Source organism: Saprolegnia diclina (genome assembly GCF_000281045.1).
Source record: "Saprolegnia diclina VS20 unplaced genomic scaffold supercont1.18, whole genome shotgun sequence".
Classification (NCBI taxonomy): Eukaryota; Oomycota; class Saprolegniomycetes; order Saprolegniales; family Saprolegniaceae; genus Saprolegnia; species Saprolegnia diclina.
Window position 1 is genome coordinate 585,833 of NW_008246085.1, and position 14,413 is coordinate 600,245.

The following is a 14,413-nucleotide window of genomic DNA, read 5'->3' on the forward strand; positions in this document are numbered from 1 at the left end:
TTTTTTATTCGACAATTCAATTCCCATACAAACCTTCCGTCATAAAATACACTACGTGGCACCGCGCGAGGCCGATTTCTGATGATTGTGTCAACAGCGACCGTCGCCAGCGATCTCGGGTCGTGACGCAGACGCCAGAGGATCGACGATGCGCACGCCTTCTCCTTCACGCCGTACGTACCGTACTCCGCAAAGGACTGTCACGGTGATGTCCCTGGTACGGAGCTTGCCGCCGTAGCGTGCGTGGGTTGCTCCCGCAGCCACTTTGTGCGGGTCCTCATGATGCTTAGCTACGCAGAAGACCTTGCGGCTCGTCGATTCAAGGTGCATACGAACAGAAGGGTGGTGGTATTAGAGGTTTATGCTGTGCGAAGCATGGGCGGCGCGGGCGGCTCGTTCGACGCCGGCGCCTCCGGCATGAACGTCACGTGCAGGGTGAACGACTTGCCGAGCTTGTCCCAATTGGTGAAGAACTTGCCCTCCGACTTGTCGACGTCGAGGTTGGGCACCTTGAACGCGATCGTCTCGTATGGCTCGCACGCAAAGAGGAGGTACTGGAAGTTCTTGTCCGCGACCTCGACACGCTGCTCAAAGGCCGACATGAAGCGGTGGCGCGGCTGGAGCCCGTCCATGACGTCCGGGTAAAAGATCTGGAAGAGGAGCATGCGCGCGCCTGTGTCCGGGTCCCGCTGCTTTGTCACTTTGTAGCCGGGCAGACCGATCTTGATGGTTCGGATGCGCTGGATCTCGGGCTTGGGCGGCGCTTGCACGTTGGCCGACGCTTCTGCAGCATCCTTGGCCGCTCGGCGCGCCAAGTTGGTCTGATGGCGCTTGCCCTGTGTATGGGCAAGGTAGTTTCCTTCGTTGCTGTGCAGCGTCAAGCACAATTTACACTCGAACGTGCCCAAGTGGTTCTTCAGAATGTACGGGTCCTTCGAGAGATCGACCGTCTCGAGCGCAAGCTTTCGCAGCCGCTCACGCCGGTCAATGTTGGCCTGTTGCTCCGAGGCCACGCCGCCCGAGCCGGGCTTGGAGCCGACGCGGTTCTGGAAATCCATACCGCCCTTCAGTGCCATGGAGGCGGCGAGCGTCGAGCCGTGTGTGATGCAGTAGTCGTGGACAAAGTTGGTCTCGACGAGCAGCCGCGCGTTGAACGAGAGCTTAAAGAGCGCCGCGGGCACGCCCATGAGGCCGCTCACATGCGCCTTCACGGCCGCAATCGAGTCGGTTGCCTGCGCCACGACATGCAGTTCCTTCGGGCCAAGACCACGCACGAAGAGGTCCATCGGTCGCCGTCCAAAAATCGGTTCGTGTGGTGCTCCCGGCAGCAGCCACTCTATAAATCGATAATATTAGATATGGCATGTTCTTTCAATACTCTCCAAATACATATAATCACCAACCTCTGGCAGTTAATAGAATGTGCTGGCGGCACCAGCGCGCAGAATGCTCTCTTCCATTGTCGAGCGCCACTGCAGGCGCATCGCAAAGGCGAGTGAATTCCGAGTCGTGGAGGAGACAAAGCCGACATCTTTACAATACCCAATCGATTCCACGAGCCAGATAAGCCAGCACGCCCCTTGCGCTGGCTTTGCACCGCCGGCGCTGCCAGGCTGAGCGCAAAAGGACTCGCAAATACCGCGTGCAGAGTGAACCAAGTAGCTCCGAGCGTCTCTGAATGAAAGCTCATCTCAACGAAGCACTCTACTGGTGGCCGTCTCGGCGGCAGCTCTCAGCGGTGCTTTGACGTGTCGGGCCCGGATTGGACAGCACCCGTCAGCGCTAATGTGTGGCCCACACTGGGGTACTCGACGAGGCAGACTGCAGTTCGAAGGCGCCTATGACTTCTGCTAGCTCCGCGTTCCCCGCATTCCCAAGGGTGTACCATTGGACGCATCTTGCGAGCAATCTTCTGGACGACCACGCACAGAGCCACCAACTTCAACACGGTTATCCGGATGCGCCAGGTCAAATGCGCGGCGCGCATCCGGATGGCACAATTTTGCATTTGCGTCAACGACCAAGAGCGATGGCTGCCGTGATTGCCGAAGCGCTGGCGATGATTCAGAGTCAGTCGCCGCTCCTGTCGGCCGACGGCCTCAGCAAGATGGGCCAGATTACCTTCAACCAGCGTACGCGCCGCGCGCGGCATGCACGTCATAACGTAACTTCGTAGCACTCCACAAGGTCGAGGCCGGCAAGCTCGGTGTGATCTCCGCCATTGTTGAGGCCTTGAAGCGCTCGATCGACAACGGATCGATGCAAGAAGACGGCTGCCGCGTCTTGCGCAACATCGCCTTTCAGTGTGGTACACGGCTTTCTTGCCATTCCATCTCGCGCCTGACGACTCTCCGCTAGAGTCCAATTTGAACCTTGTGCAGAGTCAGGGCGCGATCGCGGCCGTCGCCGAGGCTCTCAACCGCCACATGACCAACGACGCTGTTGTCGCCGAGGGTTTCTGGGCGCTCGTGGTCTTTTGCGCCAACCACCGTACGTCCTGGAGCTGTCGAGGTCGCCGTTTGCTCATGACGCCCCGTAGACGGCAACACGCTCGTGGCCAAAGCGCTGGTGCCCAACGTCGCTACGATCGCCGCGCACCACACGTCCAACGCAGAGATTCAGAAGAAGGCCATGTTCCTTGGCATGCTCTTTGCATAATTGAACATCATTTTAGTCGCTGATAGAGTTATACCGCGCCGTAGCGACCCATGGAGTTCGCACGGCGCAGCTTGCCGTACGCAGGGTGGCGCAGCGGCGAGTGCAGAGTGTTGACTTCAAAGAGGCTGAGGACGCCGGACGCAAAAAGGGCCCACGCGCCGGCTTGGAACGCCCGCATCGAGGTTGCATCCGCGACAAAGAGGTTGAGCGGGTCAATGAATTGCGTAAACGAGCACGTGAATAGGAGCAGAATGCCAAGCCAGCCGAGCCCTACGAGAAGTACTAAGCTTATGGTCAGCGACGACGATGCTACCGGTGACCCAAAAGTCGAGGAGTCCGAGTCGAATGACAAACCAGCGGTGAATGACCTCGACGTGCATGAGGTAAGCACTCATAAAGAGGCTAAAGTAGCCGACGAGACTCGGGACCCAGAACCCCCAAAAGATGCGGGGGTTCCCGCGCGTGAGGTTCACGACGCCAAACACGTTGAGTTCGTGCCGGCAGACAAAGCCGCGCGCTTGCAGAAGAAAGGCCCAGCCCAGAATGCCGAGCACGGCGCTCCAATAGTCGATGCGATACGGGTAGTACCCAAACCACTTCTTCTTGCGGCGCGACGGGAGGCCGTGGATATAGTCGTAGAGCCAAAGCTAAGAACGTATGTGAGTACATGTGTCCTCGCAGATGATTGCTGGTGTACGTCGAGGTCGTGGCAGCAGTTGATGACCTCGAGGAACGTAAGAAGGTACGACGCAAAGAAGCTCGCCGCGCCCAACAAGAGTGGCAAATCGATCGTCTCGCGGACGAGCGAGAGCGGAAAGTCCGGCTGCGTCAAGTTCGAGTTGGTTTGAGTCGTCGCATGCGGATGGTACGCCGCCTCGTTGGCGCTTGCGTACAAGAAAAGCGCCGCACCCAGCACCGAGAGGAGCGCCGACCAGAAGCTCCACGAGTGAAGCAGCCAGTGGCGCGGCGCAGTCGGGTCCAGCGCCATGTGCAGCGTGCGAAACGTCTTGCGATGGACGCGCGAGCTCCAGAGGAGGCGCGTGTCGTCGCCGACCGAGTAAAAGTCGATGAGCGTCGGCGAGAAGCACTCGACGCCGTAGAAGATTGGCTTGGCCCGCTCGTGGCGGGGCACGAGCAGCAGCTGCGACGGCGACTTGGTCAGCCGGGTGCGCTCGGCCTCGGTCATCATCGTGGTCACTGTCCGGAAAACGGCAATACAATAAGACAGACAATAAGATACGCAATGGTATCCGGACGACCCACCACTTCAACATCGCCAGGCTCCACTCATACACGATACACCACAAGGCCGCTCGTAGCTGTCGCTGTCACCCTCGTTGTTGCTTTTGCTATGGCCCTTCGATCATGGCCCGCTCGCGTCGCGGGCTGGCGACGACGACGACGTAGACAACTAGCGATTTAGCAACTGCTGGTACATGCATGTGTGCTGTGAGGAAGAACACGGCCCTCATAGTACCGTAGCCCTCTCACGACTGTAGTTACGAGATCCTTTGCTTCTCGCTTGGTTCGGCCAGCTTCTTTGCTTGTACTGTACGCCAGGATATTCGAACCTTCCGCAGCCAAACGACACGCCAAAAGATCGCAATCCACCTCAAAGTGATTGGTCAAAATGATGCCAATAGTGTGCAGCGATTGGCTCGTGGTTTTTCGAACCCGCGAACGCGCCAATGGCATCGCGCGGCGTCGCTGCAGCGCTGTGGCGAGGCCATTTCCGGTTTCGCCGCGTCTGCCGCAGGATGTCGCTGTTCCGCCACGTCCTCTCGCGCCGCGTCCGCCATGCGTCGACCAAGGCGACGTCCTGCGTCGTCAACTCGCACAACGAATGGGACCCGCTGGAAGAAATCATTGTCGGCAAGATCGAGGGCTCGACAATCCCCGAATGGCACGTCGCGGGCAAGGCCGTGTGGCCGTCGCGCTACTGGGATATGTACAAGAACAAGGCTGGACAGCCCTTCCCACGTGAGCTCATGGAGGCTGCGGCGAAGGAGCTTGACTACCTCGCGCACGTTCTGGAAGGCGAGGGTGTTGTCGTGCGCCGCCCCGAGTTCAACCCAGAAGACTTTAGCAAGCCGTTTGAGACGCCCGACTTCAAGAGCAAGAGCGGTCTCTACGCTGCGATGCCTCGCGACATCTTGATTGTTGTCGGCAACGAAATCATCGAAGCGCCAATGGCGTGGCGGTCCCGGTACTTTGAGTTCCGCCCGTTCCGGAGCCTGGTCAAGGAGTACTTTCGCGTACGACATCATCTCCTTTACATGCGTTCGAATGCTTTACGCTATGCGCATAGAACGGTGCCAAGTGGACGGCCGCGCCCAAGCCGCAGATGAGCGACGAGCTCTACAACGAAGACTGGCAGCCCAACTCGGGTGAATTCAACGTACGTTCTGCCACCTACACCGACACATCTCATGTGACTCTAGTCGGTCGTCACGGAGTTTGAGCCGACCTTCGATGCGGCCGAGTTTACGCGCATGGGCAAAGACCTCTTCACGCAGCGGAGCCAAGTCACGAATGAGTTTGGCATCGAGTGGATGCGCCGGCACCTCGGCGACGAGTACAAGATCCACGTCCTCGACTTCAAGGACCGCAACGCCATGCACATTGACGGTACGTTCGTGCCGCTCGGGCCCGGAAAGCTCCTCGCCAACCCGTACCGGCCGTGCGTGACCGGTCGGCCCGTCAAGACATATGCGTACAAGGACAAAGAGTACGAGTACCGCCTGCCCGAGATGTTCAAGGGCTGGGAAGTGTTTGTCGCGCCGACGCCGGAGCTCTCGCCCGAGCACCCGCTCTTCTTTACGAGTCCGTGGACGGCGACGTGCAACGTGCTGGTCGTGCGTCCCGGCGTCGTCGTCGTCGAGGCGCACGAGACGAAGGCGCGTCAGCTCTTCAAAGAGTGGGGCTTTGAAGTCATCCCGGTTCCCTTCCGCAACTTCATGCCCTTTGGCGGCTCCTTCCACTGCGCGACGTGCGACATTCGCCGCACGGGCTCGCTGCAGTCGTATTTTGACTGACACCATGGCAATAAGAACCGAGTTGAATCTTGTGTTAAGCTGCTTTGACTTTGACGCGTTCGTCGCGGCGCAGCACGTCCGTGTACAGAAGGACACCAAGGAAGACGACGAGCGTGCCCGCCCACTGCGAGAGGTAAAAGCTATGGGCAAAGTACAGGACGCTAAAGACGAGGTTGCACGCCTTTCGAAAGGTCAAAATCACTTGCAGCGACACGGGCGACACGCGCGACGCGAGGTGGTAGACGGCGCGAATGCACGCGTAGTTGGCCACGAGGTTGACGCTGAGCAGCGCAAGCAAATGCGGCACGGCAATGGGCCCCAGCGCCCATGACGCCCAGAGATCACCGTGGCTCCAGTCGGCGAGACGCGTGGCGACCGTCGACCGCTCTGAGAGCAGCATGAGCGGCAGCGAGAACACGTGCATGTAGAACATGCTTTCGCGCGCCACGTCGCCGCTCGACGAGCTCGTGTACGCTCGTAAGGCTGCGTTTTGGCAGTGGCCCAAGAACGAGCCAAGCACCAAGGCGGTGACGAGGAGGCTGACGCCGACGCGCCAGTGCCCGAGGAGCGCGACAATGGCTTGCAGTTGCGGGTAGCCGCAGAGCATACTTTGGCTGTCGCTGCAAAAGGTCACGCGACCAAAGAGCGGCTTGTCCATCCACGTTGTGAGGAGGATGCCCACCGAGATGAGCACGACGCCGCCGACCTGGTGCACCATGTAGCGTTTGCGGAAGCACGCGGCGCCGACAAGAAGCGACGCGACTGGCGTCGATGACCGAAAGAGGTTGAGCAGCGGGAACGAGACGCCGCACGTGAGCGCGACCGAGTTCATTTGGCTCACGCCAAAGTAGAGACATGCGAGGCCAAGATGGACGTGCAGCGGCAGCACGCGGCGCGAGGTCGGGATGCTTGTGATCGCGACGCTGACAAACTGAAAGACAGAGATAAAGGTCCCCGCCGTAGAGTCGATGGCAAGCATGCTCTCGAGCGATGCGCCTTGGACCCAGCACGCAGCCAGGACGACCGCGACGAGCGAGACCACGGTGCCACGTTGCGCCATCGAGATTCGATGTGATTGTCCACACTATTTCATATACTGCACGCGTGATTTGGTGTGGAAAAACCGCTGAAATGGTGTCGTAGCTACTTGCAATGATCGCCAGAGACGGTCGCCACATATTCGAAGTAGCCACAAGCTTGGCGGAGGGCGATACGTGGACCGGTGATCGCAGGAGGGTGTCGCTGCGGAGGAGGAGGAGAGGCTGCGGCTGCAGCCCAACGGCGCGAGGAAGAGAAGGTCGCGATCAGTACCATGATTCTCTTGGTGTAATACTTAGGTCGTGCTAATATTCAGTGGTTGTATGGTACACAGCAACATCGGGGCACATGCTCGCATATTGGATTAACGTCGCGAGAAAGGCCGGCTGGGTCGCGACAGAGGCGCCAAGGAGGGGCGACGCAGCTCACGCGGCTTCGTTCGTGATCGTTGGGCTCGAGAGACGCACATTGAGGACAGCGGACGACGGCGACGACGACGCATGGCTTGTGCGCTGGCGCTTGGGCTCGCTGCTACACAAGATAGGCTCGCTAAGAAATCAAGGTTGCAATAGGATCTGAGGTGTGTACCTTGGCGCGTCAGTGTCCCGCTTGCGCGAGGCGACCGTGTCGGGCGTCGACACGTCGGACGAGTCGTCGCTCGTCGAGTCGGCGGCCGCGTCCGTAGTTGCTTTTCTTTTCTCGTCTGGCTTGCGCTTGGAAAACACAAACTTGCGGAGGACGTCCATGCCGTCCTCGCCCGTCGTGGGCTCGGTGCGGCGTTTGCCGCTGCCGGGCCCCTTGAGGACCGAGCTCGGGAGCGAGCTCACGACCTCCGCGACCTCCCAGATCGCATCTTCCTCAGGCATATTGCGCAAAAGCTTGGCAAAGTACCCGTACGCGTGCGTCCGGACCTAGTCAGATAAGTCACGACGTGTGTCGCAGCTGGGGACAGCACTTTACCTGGACCGCCGTCTTGGTCTTGACGTGCGTTTGGATCTTCTTCCACTTGCGCCCGTACATGTTGAGGCCTTCCATGAACCGCGCATGCTCTTCTTGCGTCCAGCGCTCGCGTTTCTTGGCGTCCTTGCCATCCTGAACGTCGGACGACTCGGGCGAGTAGACGGGCGCCGGCTTGTTGTGCTGGAGACTCGCGTGATGGGCGTACTCGTCCGCTTCGTACGACGGTCGCTGCTGCACGGGGTACTCGTGGCGCGGCATGAAGCTGCTTTCATTGGGCATTCCGCGCTCGTACTCGGTCGGGTACGCGTAGTACGACGGGTGCGCGTACTGGCGCGGCGGCGGCGCAAACATTTGCTGGCGCGGCACGCTGCTCTCGTAGTACGGCTCGTTCATCTGCGCGTACGCTGGCGCGCGACCGTACACTTCGCGGCGCGGCTCGGGGTAGTAAACCGGCGGCGCGCGCTGCGGGTGGCGCGGGTATCCCTGCATGGGCTTGGCGCGGTAGGCATGGTCGCTGCTGCTGGGCGACGGCGGGTACGTCGCATGGTGGTGCGGTGACCGCGTCATGAGCTGGCTCATGCTCGGCAGCGATGGCAGCGACGGCGCGTCCCCGAACGCGCTTGGGGGTCGGAGGTACTCTTTCTTCATCGCGCCGATGATTTGAGGAATGGCAATCTCGGATGGTTCTTGTAACGCGTATCCGGCACGTCCCACACTGCCACTTTGTATACGGCGTCCGGATGCGATCCGAATAAAACGACTCGGTCCTCCGCCACACATTCCAGTGTAATTTAATTGCGCACCACGTGGGACCTTTGGTGCCGACCTACAATTTCGAAGCGAATAAAATGTATATAGCATTACACATGTCCCACGACACGCGATACAAAACCCGTTCTTCGCTTCAGAGACATACACTGTATCGTCTCGCCACCTGGTCACGTGCTTCAGGGACGTCGAACACAAGCGGCTCCAACGCAGTCGCGTCTCCATCGCGCCACGGTGGGCGCCAAAATTTCCGCCCTCGGCCACGTCGCCTTGTGTGCAACTGTGTGGGGCCGATTACTGGGCACCCTCACAGTGAACAGGCGTTTCTCCAGTGCAAGATGGGAATGTGGAGTTGGGTGTGGCGCTTCTACGCCCCGCCGCCGGTCGCCCATGCGCGGTGCGCCCCCGTGTCACTACTGTCTCGCGTGACATCGGCAGCACCACCGCAACGTGCCGATCCTCCTTGAGCTCTGAAGACGAGTCGTCGTCGCGTGCGAGCTACTGCGCATTGGAATGTTGGTGCTTCTTGAACAAAAGTGCGACGCCACACAAGATTACCCAAAGGTCGGCCATCTCTGCGATATGCCAAACGACATGCACGTGATGGGCTGTTTGCACTTTGCCGTACCAATATAGTGTGCGGTGGCCATCGCGTTCTTCTCTGGAGGTCAGTTGCATCCGGACTTGCGCGCTGCCGCCATCACCTTGGAGCTTCAAAACTGTATACCGCTTCTTCGTCCACAGCCTTGCTACTCCGCAGACGTGTGCATAAACTAGGGGCCGTGCGCCAAAGCGCTCTGATTGGCCAGATTGCCGTGCCGGATTGAAGCCACTGAGCCGAAACGGGTGTAACTGGCCCGTCCGCCGACATGCTCGACGAGCTCGCGGAGGAGACGACGTCGCCCGATGCCCACGTGTTCGCGGCCTATGAGATTACGAACGCGCAGCTCCCGCCTTCTCTTCGTGGCGGTGCCACCCACGTCGTCGCCGACGCCCTGCGCGTCGCGGCGTCCATCGACGTCAGGTATTGCATTCGCCGATCAGAAATCCAGAATCACTGGCTACTTGCAATGCTAGTCGGCGCATCTCGACCGAGACGCATGTGCTCGCGAACCGCGCGATCCGCCACCTGAGCGACGGTGACCAGAGCGTGACGCTCTTGGCGGCGTACGTTGCGCACAACGAGGCCCGGCGCGTGGTGCAGGCCGGTCTGCAAGCACGGGCCTCCGACATTCAGCGCAAATGGCTGCACGTCAAGTTCCGGGCCATCGACCATCCAGCCCGCTTTGAGCCGCCGGAAATTTATCCGTACCTCGACCTTGACGACGCGTCGGCGCCCGAGGTGGACGACGACCTATTGACGCTCCAAGTACGCATCCCGTGACGGACTGTAGCATAGCAAATGTAGATTGCGCAGTACAAAGCTGTGCTGGACAAACGCGTGGCAGAGTCGAGAGAGGCCCGCCGCCAAGAAGCTCTCGCCGCCGCCCAGCAGCAAAAGGTCACGGCGCTGCGCCGACGCCGCGAGGTGCGACGAGACTACGACGCGAGTCGCACACGTCAAAGTAGGTGCACGCCGAGCGTCATCGCCTCGAAAACATTCAACACCGGTGGGAGTACCTCGTGAGTTTGGCGCTGCGGCGCGACCACGCGAGCCGACTGCGGCGTGCCAAGAGCGCGGCTACCGATGAAGCGGACGACGACGACGTCGATCGGCCGCCCACGTACCTCGCGGCCAAGCTCTTTGTCGAGCGCACACTGCACGTTGCAACGCTCCATGCCATGTGGGCCGTGGAAATGCAGTCGCTCGCGGCATCGACGCCCGACCTCGTGGCCAGCGACGGCGGGCCCGTGCTCCGCCTCTGCATGCTCCTCTGTCCCAACCCGTTTGGCGCGCAATTCAGCGCGCTGTACCAGCGGTACTTTGCGCGCGAGGGCGCGACGATTGGCGTCCATTTCGAGTGGCGGGTCTTTGACGTGGGGCAGCTCGAGTTTCCAACCGTCGCGCTCGACGAGTGGGCCCACGGCTACTTGGTCTGCGGCGGTCCTGGGCACGACGACGACTCGTTGCCGCTCTGGCACCGATCGGTCGTTGGCTTCCTTGCGCACCTCGTGAGCCGCCATCGGCGCGTCGGGGCGCTCGGGCGCGGCCATAGCATCCTCGCCAAAGCGCTCGGCGGCGACGTCGCCCGCGTTTCCCCGTCTCGACTCGACTGGAATGTGCTGGAAGAAAAGGTATTGTCGCAGCAGTCGGTCAAAACCGTGGTGTACGCCATTCCTGCGCTCCACGGCGACCTTGTGACGTGTGTGCCCAGCGCCAAAGTCGCCACGAGCACGCCCGGACCGGCGTATGTGACCAAATTCAAGACCAAAACCGCGCTCTCGTTCGACGGACACCCCGAGTGCGGCACGTTCATACTGCATATGCTCGCCCGGTACCTCCACGCGCCTGCGACGGACGCGGTCCCCGAATGCGCGTGGCCCCGCGGCGATGCGCTCGTTGCGCGCAAGCTCGTACAGCACTACCTCGCTGCGCAAAAAGCCGTCGATGGACCCGAGACCGTCCTCTCGCGGCGGCTGCCTCTGCGACGCATGCGGATCTTTGCGCACAAATCGTGCGACCCGATGCTCGAGTTCTTATCCGACACGAACGAGTACCTCGCGTTTGCGTTCAGCGAGAACGTCGATGTCGTCGTGCTGCCGATCTGCCTCTCGGCCGACAAGCACCCGATCGTCTTTGGCTCGACGCATCTCGAGGCGTTGACCGACTTGGCGGCCATCTTTCCGTCCTACGTGCGCGCGCATCCACCGCGCGTCGCGGTCAGTGATCTCTCGCTCGCCGAGCTCAAGGCGCTCACGATCCTCCATGCTTTTCCCAACGCGAGTGGGCTCAAGTCGCCGCGCGGTCGGGGCGGGTACGCGGGCGCTAGCGAGAGCAACCGTCTCCAGACGCTTACCACGGTACTCCAGTTCCTCGCGCGCCTCCACACTGCGCAGCGAACGTCGCCGCTCGAGATTGCGTTTACGTTTCCCGAAGAAAACGAATCCACGTTCAGCGCCCACGACCGCGACCATATCGACGAGCTCTACACGATCCTCCGTGGCGCGCTGCGGGTGCTGCACGCCGATATGGACGATGCAATCCACGTTGTCTCGCGCGACATGCCCTTTTTGTCCACGTTGCACAAGCTGCACCCGCGCTGGCGGACGGTGCTCGTCGTGCCGCGCTCGATCGCGACGCCGCTTCGCATGACGTTGCAGCACGACGCGTTGGCCATTGCGCACTTTGCCGACGCGATTTTGATTCCCAAGTCCCATCCTGTGCTCTTGCCCGATGAGAATAACGACTCGATCGCGCAAATCTACCACCGCGCGGGTGTTCACGTGTACGTGGACCTGAACGACCCGTACCCGACGTCGCTCTCGCTCGTGAAGGAGCACATCAAGTGTCAATGCCTCCGCGTCGACGGCGTCTTTGTCTCGAACCCACACACCGCGCTCGATGGGTTTCGGCTCTTTGCCAGTGGCCATAGCTACGTGGACGAGGTCTACGAGGACATACGCCAGAGCTTTGGCCTCGTCGCTGCCATGGCCGAGCACGAGAAGCTCCAGCGGCAGATAGAGCCCCAAAACATCACGTACGCGCACCACGCGTACCAGTTTCCAGGCAACGAGAGCGCGAGTTGGTCCCAGCGTCTACGACACCTTTCGCCTGTCATGGACCACGTGCTGCGCCTTATTGCGGTGGATGGTGACGTCGAGATGGAGCGACAAGTGCGCGGCAACTACTACAGTGCGCCCAAGAGAGCTCTTCCCGCGCGACCGGTGACGGGTCGGCCTCTGCCGTTGGCCGTCACCGCACCCGTCTTGGGCACGTCGCAGCAAGGCCGCCGGTGTCGCACACGCGTGCCCGGAAAGCGCCATACAATTGGGTCGCTGGCCGCACCTTGTAGTCCTGTTGTCGACCGGTCCGAGGATATTCGCAGTCCCGAGCGCGTCATGTCGGTCAACCAGCGCCGATCCGTCGCGCCACCGAGCAAGTCCCCACTCGTAACTGCCCGACGCCTTCGACCTCCCAATCGATAGACGCTTCCTTTGACCAGCAGCTCTCTCGTCCGCTGAATCCAACGAAACAACTTGCAAAGGCACGCACCGCGGGACGGCACGAGCTTGGTCCAGCGACGCGGCGCTGGGTCCTTGATCTCCCACTTGTAAAGGGGCCGCTGTTTGGCAGGCTTTGCCGGCTATGAGAAAGTTGCAAGTTCCTTTCGTAGTTTCTTCTATTGCCATGACAACTATTCACAACTATCTCACCAACTAAACGACTAACTACTGACTACTAGTACCTATCTATCGTCTCTAACGCTTCTTTTTCCTAAATATACTCCCTAACCCGCGCGTCGCCTCGAGGTCGCGGATGCGCCGGTCGCGCTGCAGCATCCTGGCCGCATACTCCTGGCTTCGCACCCGGACCTCGTGCTCGTGTCTTGATTCAAGGACGCTGGTGGCCACCGCGTGGGCTTGAACGTCGGCTTGGCGGTTCGCGTTGGCGGTGTCGAGAGCGATCTGCAGCGTCCGGATCTGGCCTTGCAGCTTGCGCTGCTGGACGTCGCGGATGAGAAGCTGCGATATTCTTGCTGCGTGCGCTCTTGCACGCAAAACGTCGGCGTCGTCGAGGTGCGCGGCGGCTTCTGCGAGACGCGCAGCGTGCCGGTTTGCCATGGTTCGCATTGAGTTTTCGAGCGCTTCGTGCTGCGTTCTCGCTGCTTGCAGTCGCTCGTGATGGACGGTGCGCTGCTCGTCCATCGTCCGGTTCATGTCTAGACGAGCTTGGTGCTCGCGCTCCAAAGCGGCCATCGACGAGGCGTCCAGTGCTGCTACCCGCGTTTTGGTCGCTCGCAGCTCGGAGACGAGTTGGTCGTTGGCGGCAGCCATCGTGTCGCGCTCGGCAGTGACTTGACGGAGCGCGTTCTGAGCCATGACAGCCTCGTCGACGACCGCTGCAAGGACCCGCTTGCACTGAAACAACTGGATCTGAGTGCGTTTGGCGGCCGATGCGACCGCTTCCATCTCCAGTTGGTGCTTTCGTCGGCAGTCGGCAAGTGTTGCAATGGCCGCTGCAGCGAGACCCTTGACCGCCACGTTGTCTTGTTGGGCGTGGGCCAGTCGTATTGTAGACACGGCGGCGGTCGAGGTCGCTACTATGTCAAGTGCGCGGTGCTCTTGCTGAAGCGTGCTGAACGCGGTGCGGAGCTCGGTCAGGTCGCGCCGCGCGCGCTCCTCGGTGCGGTGCAGCTGGATCTTGGTATTGTGGAGCTCGACCTTGAGGTCGGCGCTGATGGTTGTAGCCGTCACACGCTGGACCCGAGCGGCTTCGTGCAGCGCAGCGACTTGGGCTCGGAGCTCGGTGATCGTATTGTCTCTGGCGGCAAGCGTTGCGTCTTTGGAGGCAACGACGGTATGCAGCGCCTTGGTGCTTTGGGCCGCGCACTCGGTCGTGCGGTGGAGTCGAATCTTCAAATTGTGTACTTGGACCTTGAGGTCGGCGCTGATCTCGGTAGCAGTGACGCGCTGGACCCGCGCGGCTTCGTGGAGGTCGGCGACGTTGGTCGTGAGGTGGGCAATGGTCGTGTCTTGGGTGGCGACTGTCGTCTGCAGCGCCGGGATGGTCTCGACATTGTCAGGCAACGGACGAAGCTGGGTGTCGTACGCTGCCTTGGTAGTTGTCAAGAGCTTGTAGGCAAGAGGGCGGAGGCCGAGAAGCACGCGGCGCATCCCGAGGGTGCGGACGAGCATGGCCGTGAGGAAGCCAGCGGCGAGGTAGCGCTGGGATTTGGCACTCGTGCGCGGAATGTAGAGCGCAAGGAAGCCAAGCATCGGGGTGGGCGTCGTCATCATCGTGGTAGAGCAGTGTACGGTTGAAAATGAGGTCACTGGTAAAAGCAGCGTCCGAG

The 14,413-nt window shown here is 60.8% G+C and overlaps 8 protein-coding genes across 9 annotated transcripts; 3 read left to right on the plus strand and 5 right to left on the minus strand.

The window, feature by feature from the left end:
- Positions 1-325: 325 nt before the first annotated feature.
- Positions 326-1,340, minus strand: SDRG_06723 (hypothetical protein). The gene has a single exon (XM_008612521.1). The coding sequence runs from the start codon at positions 1,284-1,286 to the stop codon at positions 360-362; it is 927 nt and encodes a 308-aa protein (XP_008610743.1). The 5' UTR covers positions 1,287-1,340; the 3' UTR covers positions 326-359.
- A 466-nt stretch (positions 1,341-1,806) lies between these two features.
- On the plus strand, positions 1,807-2,678 carry SDRG_06724 (hypothetical protein). The gene is made up of 4 exons (XM_008612522.1): positions 1,807-2,132; positions 2,177-2,308; positions 2,359-2,490; positions 2,540-2,678. The coding sequence occupies exons 1-4, from the start codon at positions 1,841-1,843 to the stop codon at positions 2,656-2,658; spliced, it is 675 nt and encodes a 224-aa protein (XP_008610744.1). The 5' UTR covers positions 1,807-1,840; the 3' UTR covers positions 2,659-2,678.
- Positions 2,679-2,686: 8 nt separating this feature from the next.
- Positions 2,687-3,847, minus strand: SDRG_06725 (hypothetical protein; the record flags this gene model as incomplete). Its single annotated transcript, XM_008612523.1, has 3 exons — positions 2,687-2,928; positions 2,972-3,305; positions 3,356-3,847. The coding sequence occupies 3 exons, from the start codon at positions 3,845-3,847 to the stop codon at positions 2,687-2,689; spliced, it is 1,068 nt and encodes a 355-aa protein (XP_008610745.1).
- A 551-nt stretch (positions 3,848-4,398) lies between these two features.
- SDRG_06726 (hypothetical protein) lies at positions 4,399-5,725 on the plus strand. The gene is made up of 3 exons (XM_008612524.1): positions 4,399-4,913; positions 4,967-5,056; positions 5,100-5,725. The coding sequence occupies exons 1-3, from the start codon at positions 4,416-4,418 to the stop codon at positions 5,691-5,693; spliced, it is 1,182 nt and encodes a 393-aa protein (XP_008610746.1). The 5' UTR covers positions 4,399-4,415; the 3' UTR covers positions 5,694-5,725.
- A 2-nt stretch (positions 5,726-5,727) lies between these two features.
- On the minus strand, positions 5,728-6,753 carry SDRG_06727 (hypothetical protein; the record flags this gene model as incomplete). Its single annotated transcript, XM_008612525.1, has 1 exon — positions 5,728-6,753. The coding sequence occupies one exon, from the start codon at positions 6,751-6,753 to the stop codon at positions 5,728-5,730; it is 1,026 nt and encodes a 341-aa protein (XP_008610747.1).
- A 238-nt stretch (positions 6,754-6,991) lies between these two features.
- On the minus strand, positions 6,992-8,396 carry SDRG_06728 (hypothetical protein). Its single transcript, XM_008612526.1, has 3 exons — positions 7,692-8,396; positions 7,320-7,642; positions 6,992-7,262 (listed from the first exon to the last, which is right to left on the minus strand). The coding sequence occupies exons 1-3, from the start codon at positions 8,337-8,339 to the stop codon at positions 7,157-7,159; spliced, it is 1,077 nt and encodes a 358-aa protein (XP_008610748.1). The 5' UTR covers positions 8,340-8,396; the 3' UTR covers positions 6,992-7,156.
- An 880-nt stretch (positions 8,397-9,276) lies between these two features.
- On the plus strand, positions 9,277-12,857 carry SDRG_06729 (the record flags this gene model as incomplete). 2 transcript variants are annotated; one of them, XM_008612527.1, is made up of 4 exons in its annotated part: positions 9,329-9,483; positions 9,537-9,828; positions 9,868-9,987; positions 10,029-12,545. In XM_008612527.1, the coding sequence occupies exons 1-4, from the start codon at positions 9,329-9,331 to the stop codon at positions 12,543-12,545; spliced, it is 3,084 nt and encodes a 1,027-aa protein (XP_008610749.1). The 2 variants fall into 2 exon arrangements, with proteins under 2 accessions (XP_008610750.1, XP_008610749.1); XM_008612528.1 differs by having other exon boundaries at positions 9,277-9,483; positions 9,537-9,987; positions 10,029-12,857.
- On the minus strand, positions 12,819-14,357 carry SDRG_06730 (hypothetical protein; the record flags this gene model as incomplete). Its single annotated transcript, XM_008612529.1, has 1 exon — positions 12,819-14,357. The coding sequence occupies one exon, from the start codon at positions 14,355-14,357 to the stop codon at positions 12,819-12,821; it is 1,539 nt and encodes a 512-aa protein (XP_008610751.1).
- Positions 14,358-14,413: the final 56 nt, after the last annotated feature.

What these genes read in the sequence shown, in the direction of transcription:
- SDRG_06723 (XM_008612521.1), bottom strand. Translation starts at nt 1,286, where the DNA reads ATGGACCTCTTCGTGCGTGGTCTTGGCCCGAAGGAACTGCATGTCGTG.
- SDRG_06724 (XM_008612522.1), top strand. Translation starts at nt 1,841, where the DNA reads ATGACTTCTGCTAGCTCCGCGTTCCCCGCATTCCCAAGGGTGTACCAT. An exon ending in CCAGATTACCTTCAACCAGC is followed by an intron (nt 2,133 to 2,176) that starts GTACGCGCCGCG and finishes GTAACTTCGTAG; the next exon opens with CACTCCACAAGGTCGAGGCC. An exon ending in CAACATCGCCTTTCAGTGTG is followed by an intron (nt 2,309 to 2,358) that starts GTACACGGCTTT and finishes ACTCTCCGCTAG; the next exon opens with AGTCCAATTTGAACCTTGTG.
- SDRG_06726 (XM_008612524.1), top strand. Translation starts at nt 4,416, where the DNA reads ATGTCGCTGTTCCGCCACGTCCTCTCGCGCCGCGTCCGCCATGCGTCG. An exon ending in TGGTCAAGGAGTACTTTCGC is followed by an intron (nt 4,914 to 4,966) that starts GTACGACATCAT and finishes CTATGCGCATAG; the next exon opens with AACGGTGCCAAGTGGACGGC. An exon ending in CCAACTCGGGTGAATTCAAC is followed by an intron (nt 5,057 to 5,099) that starts GTACGTTCTGCC and finishes ATGTGACTCTAG; the next exon opens with TCGGTCGTCACGGAGTTTGA.
- SDRG_06728 (XM_008612526.1), bottom strand. Translation starts at nt 8,339, where the DNA reads ATGAAGAAAGAGTACCTCCGACCCCCAAGCGCGTTCGGGGACGCGCCG. An exon ending in AGACCAAGACGGCGGTCCAG is followed by an intron (nt 7,643 to 7,691) that starts GTAAAGTGCTGT and finishes TTATCTGACTAG; the next exon opens with GTCCGGACGCACGCGTACGG. An exon ending in CGGGACACTGACGCGCCAAG is followed by an intron (nt 7,263 to 7,319) that starts GTACACACCTCA and finishes TATCTTGTGTAG; the next exon opens with CAGCGAGCCCAAGCGCCAGC.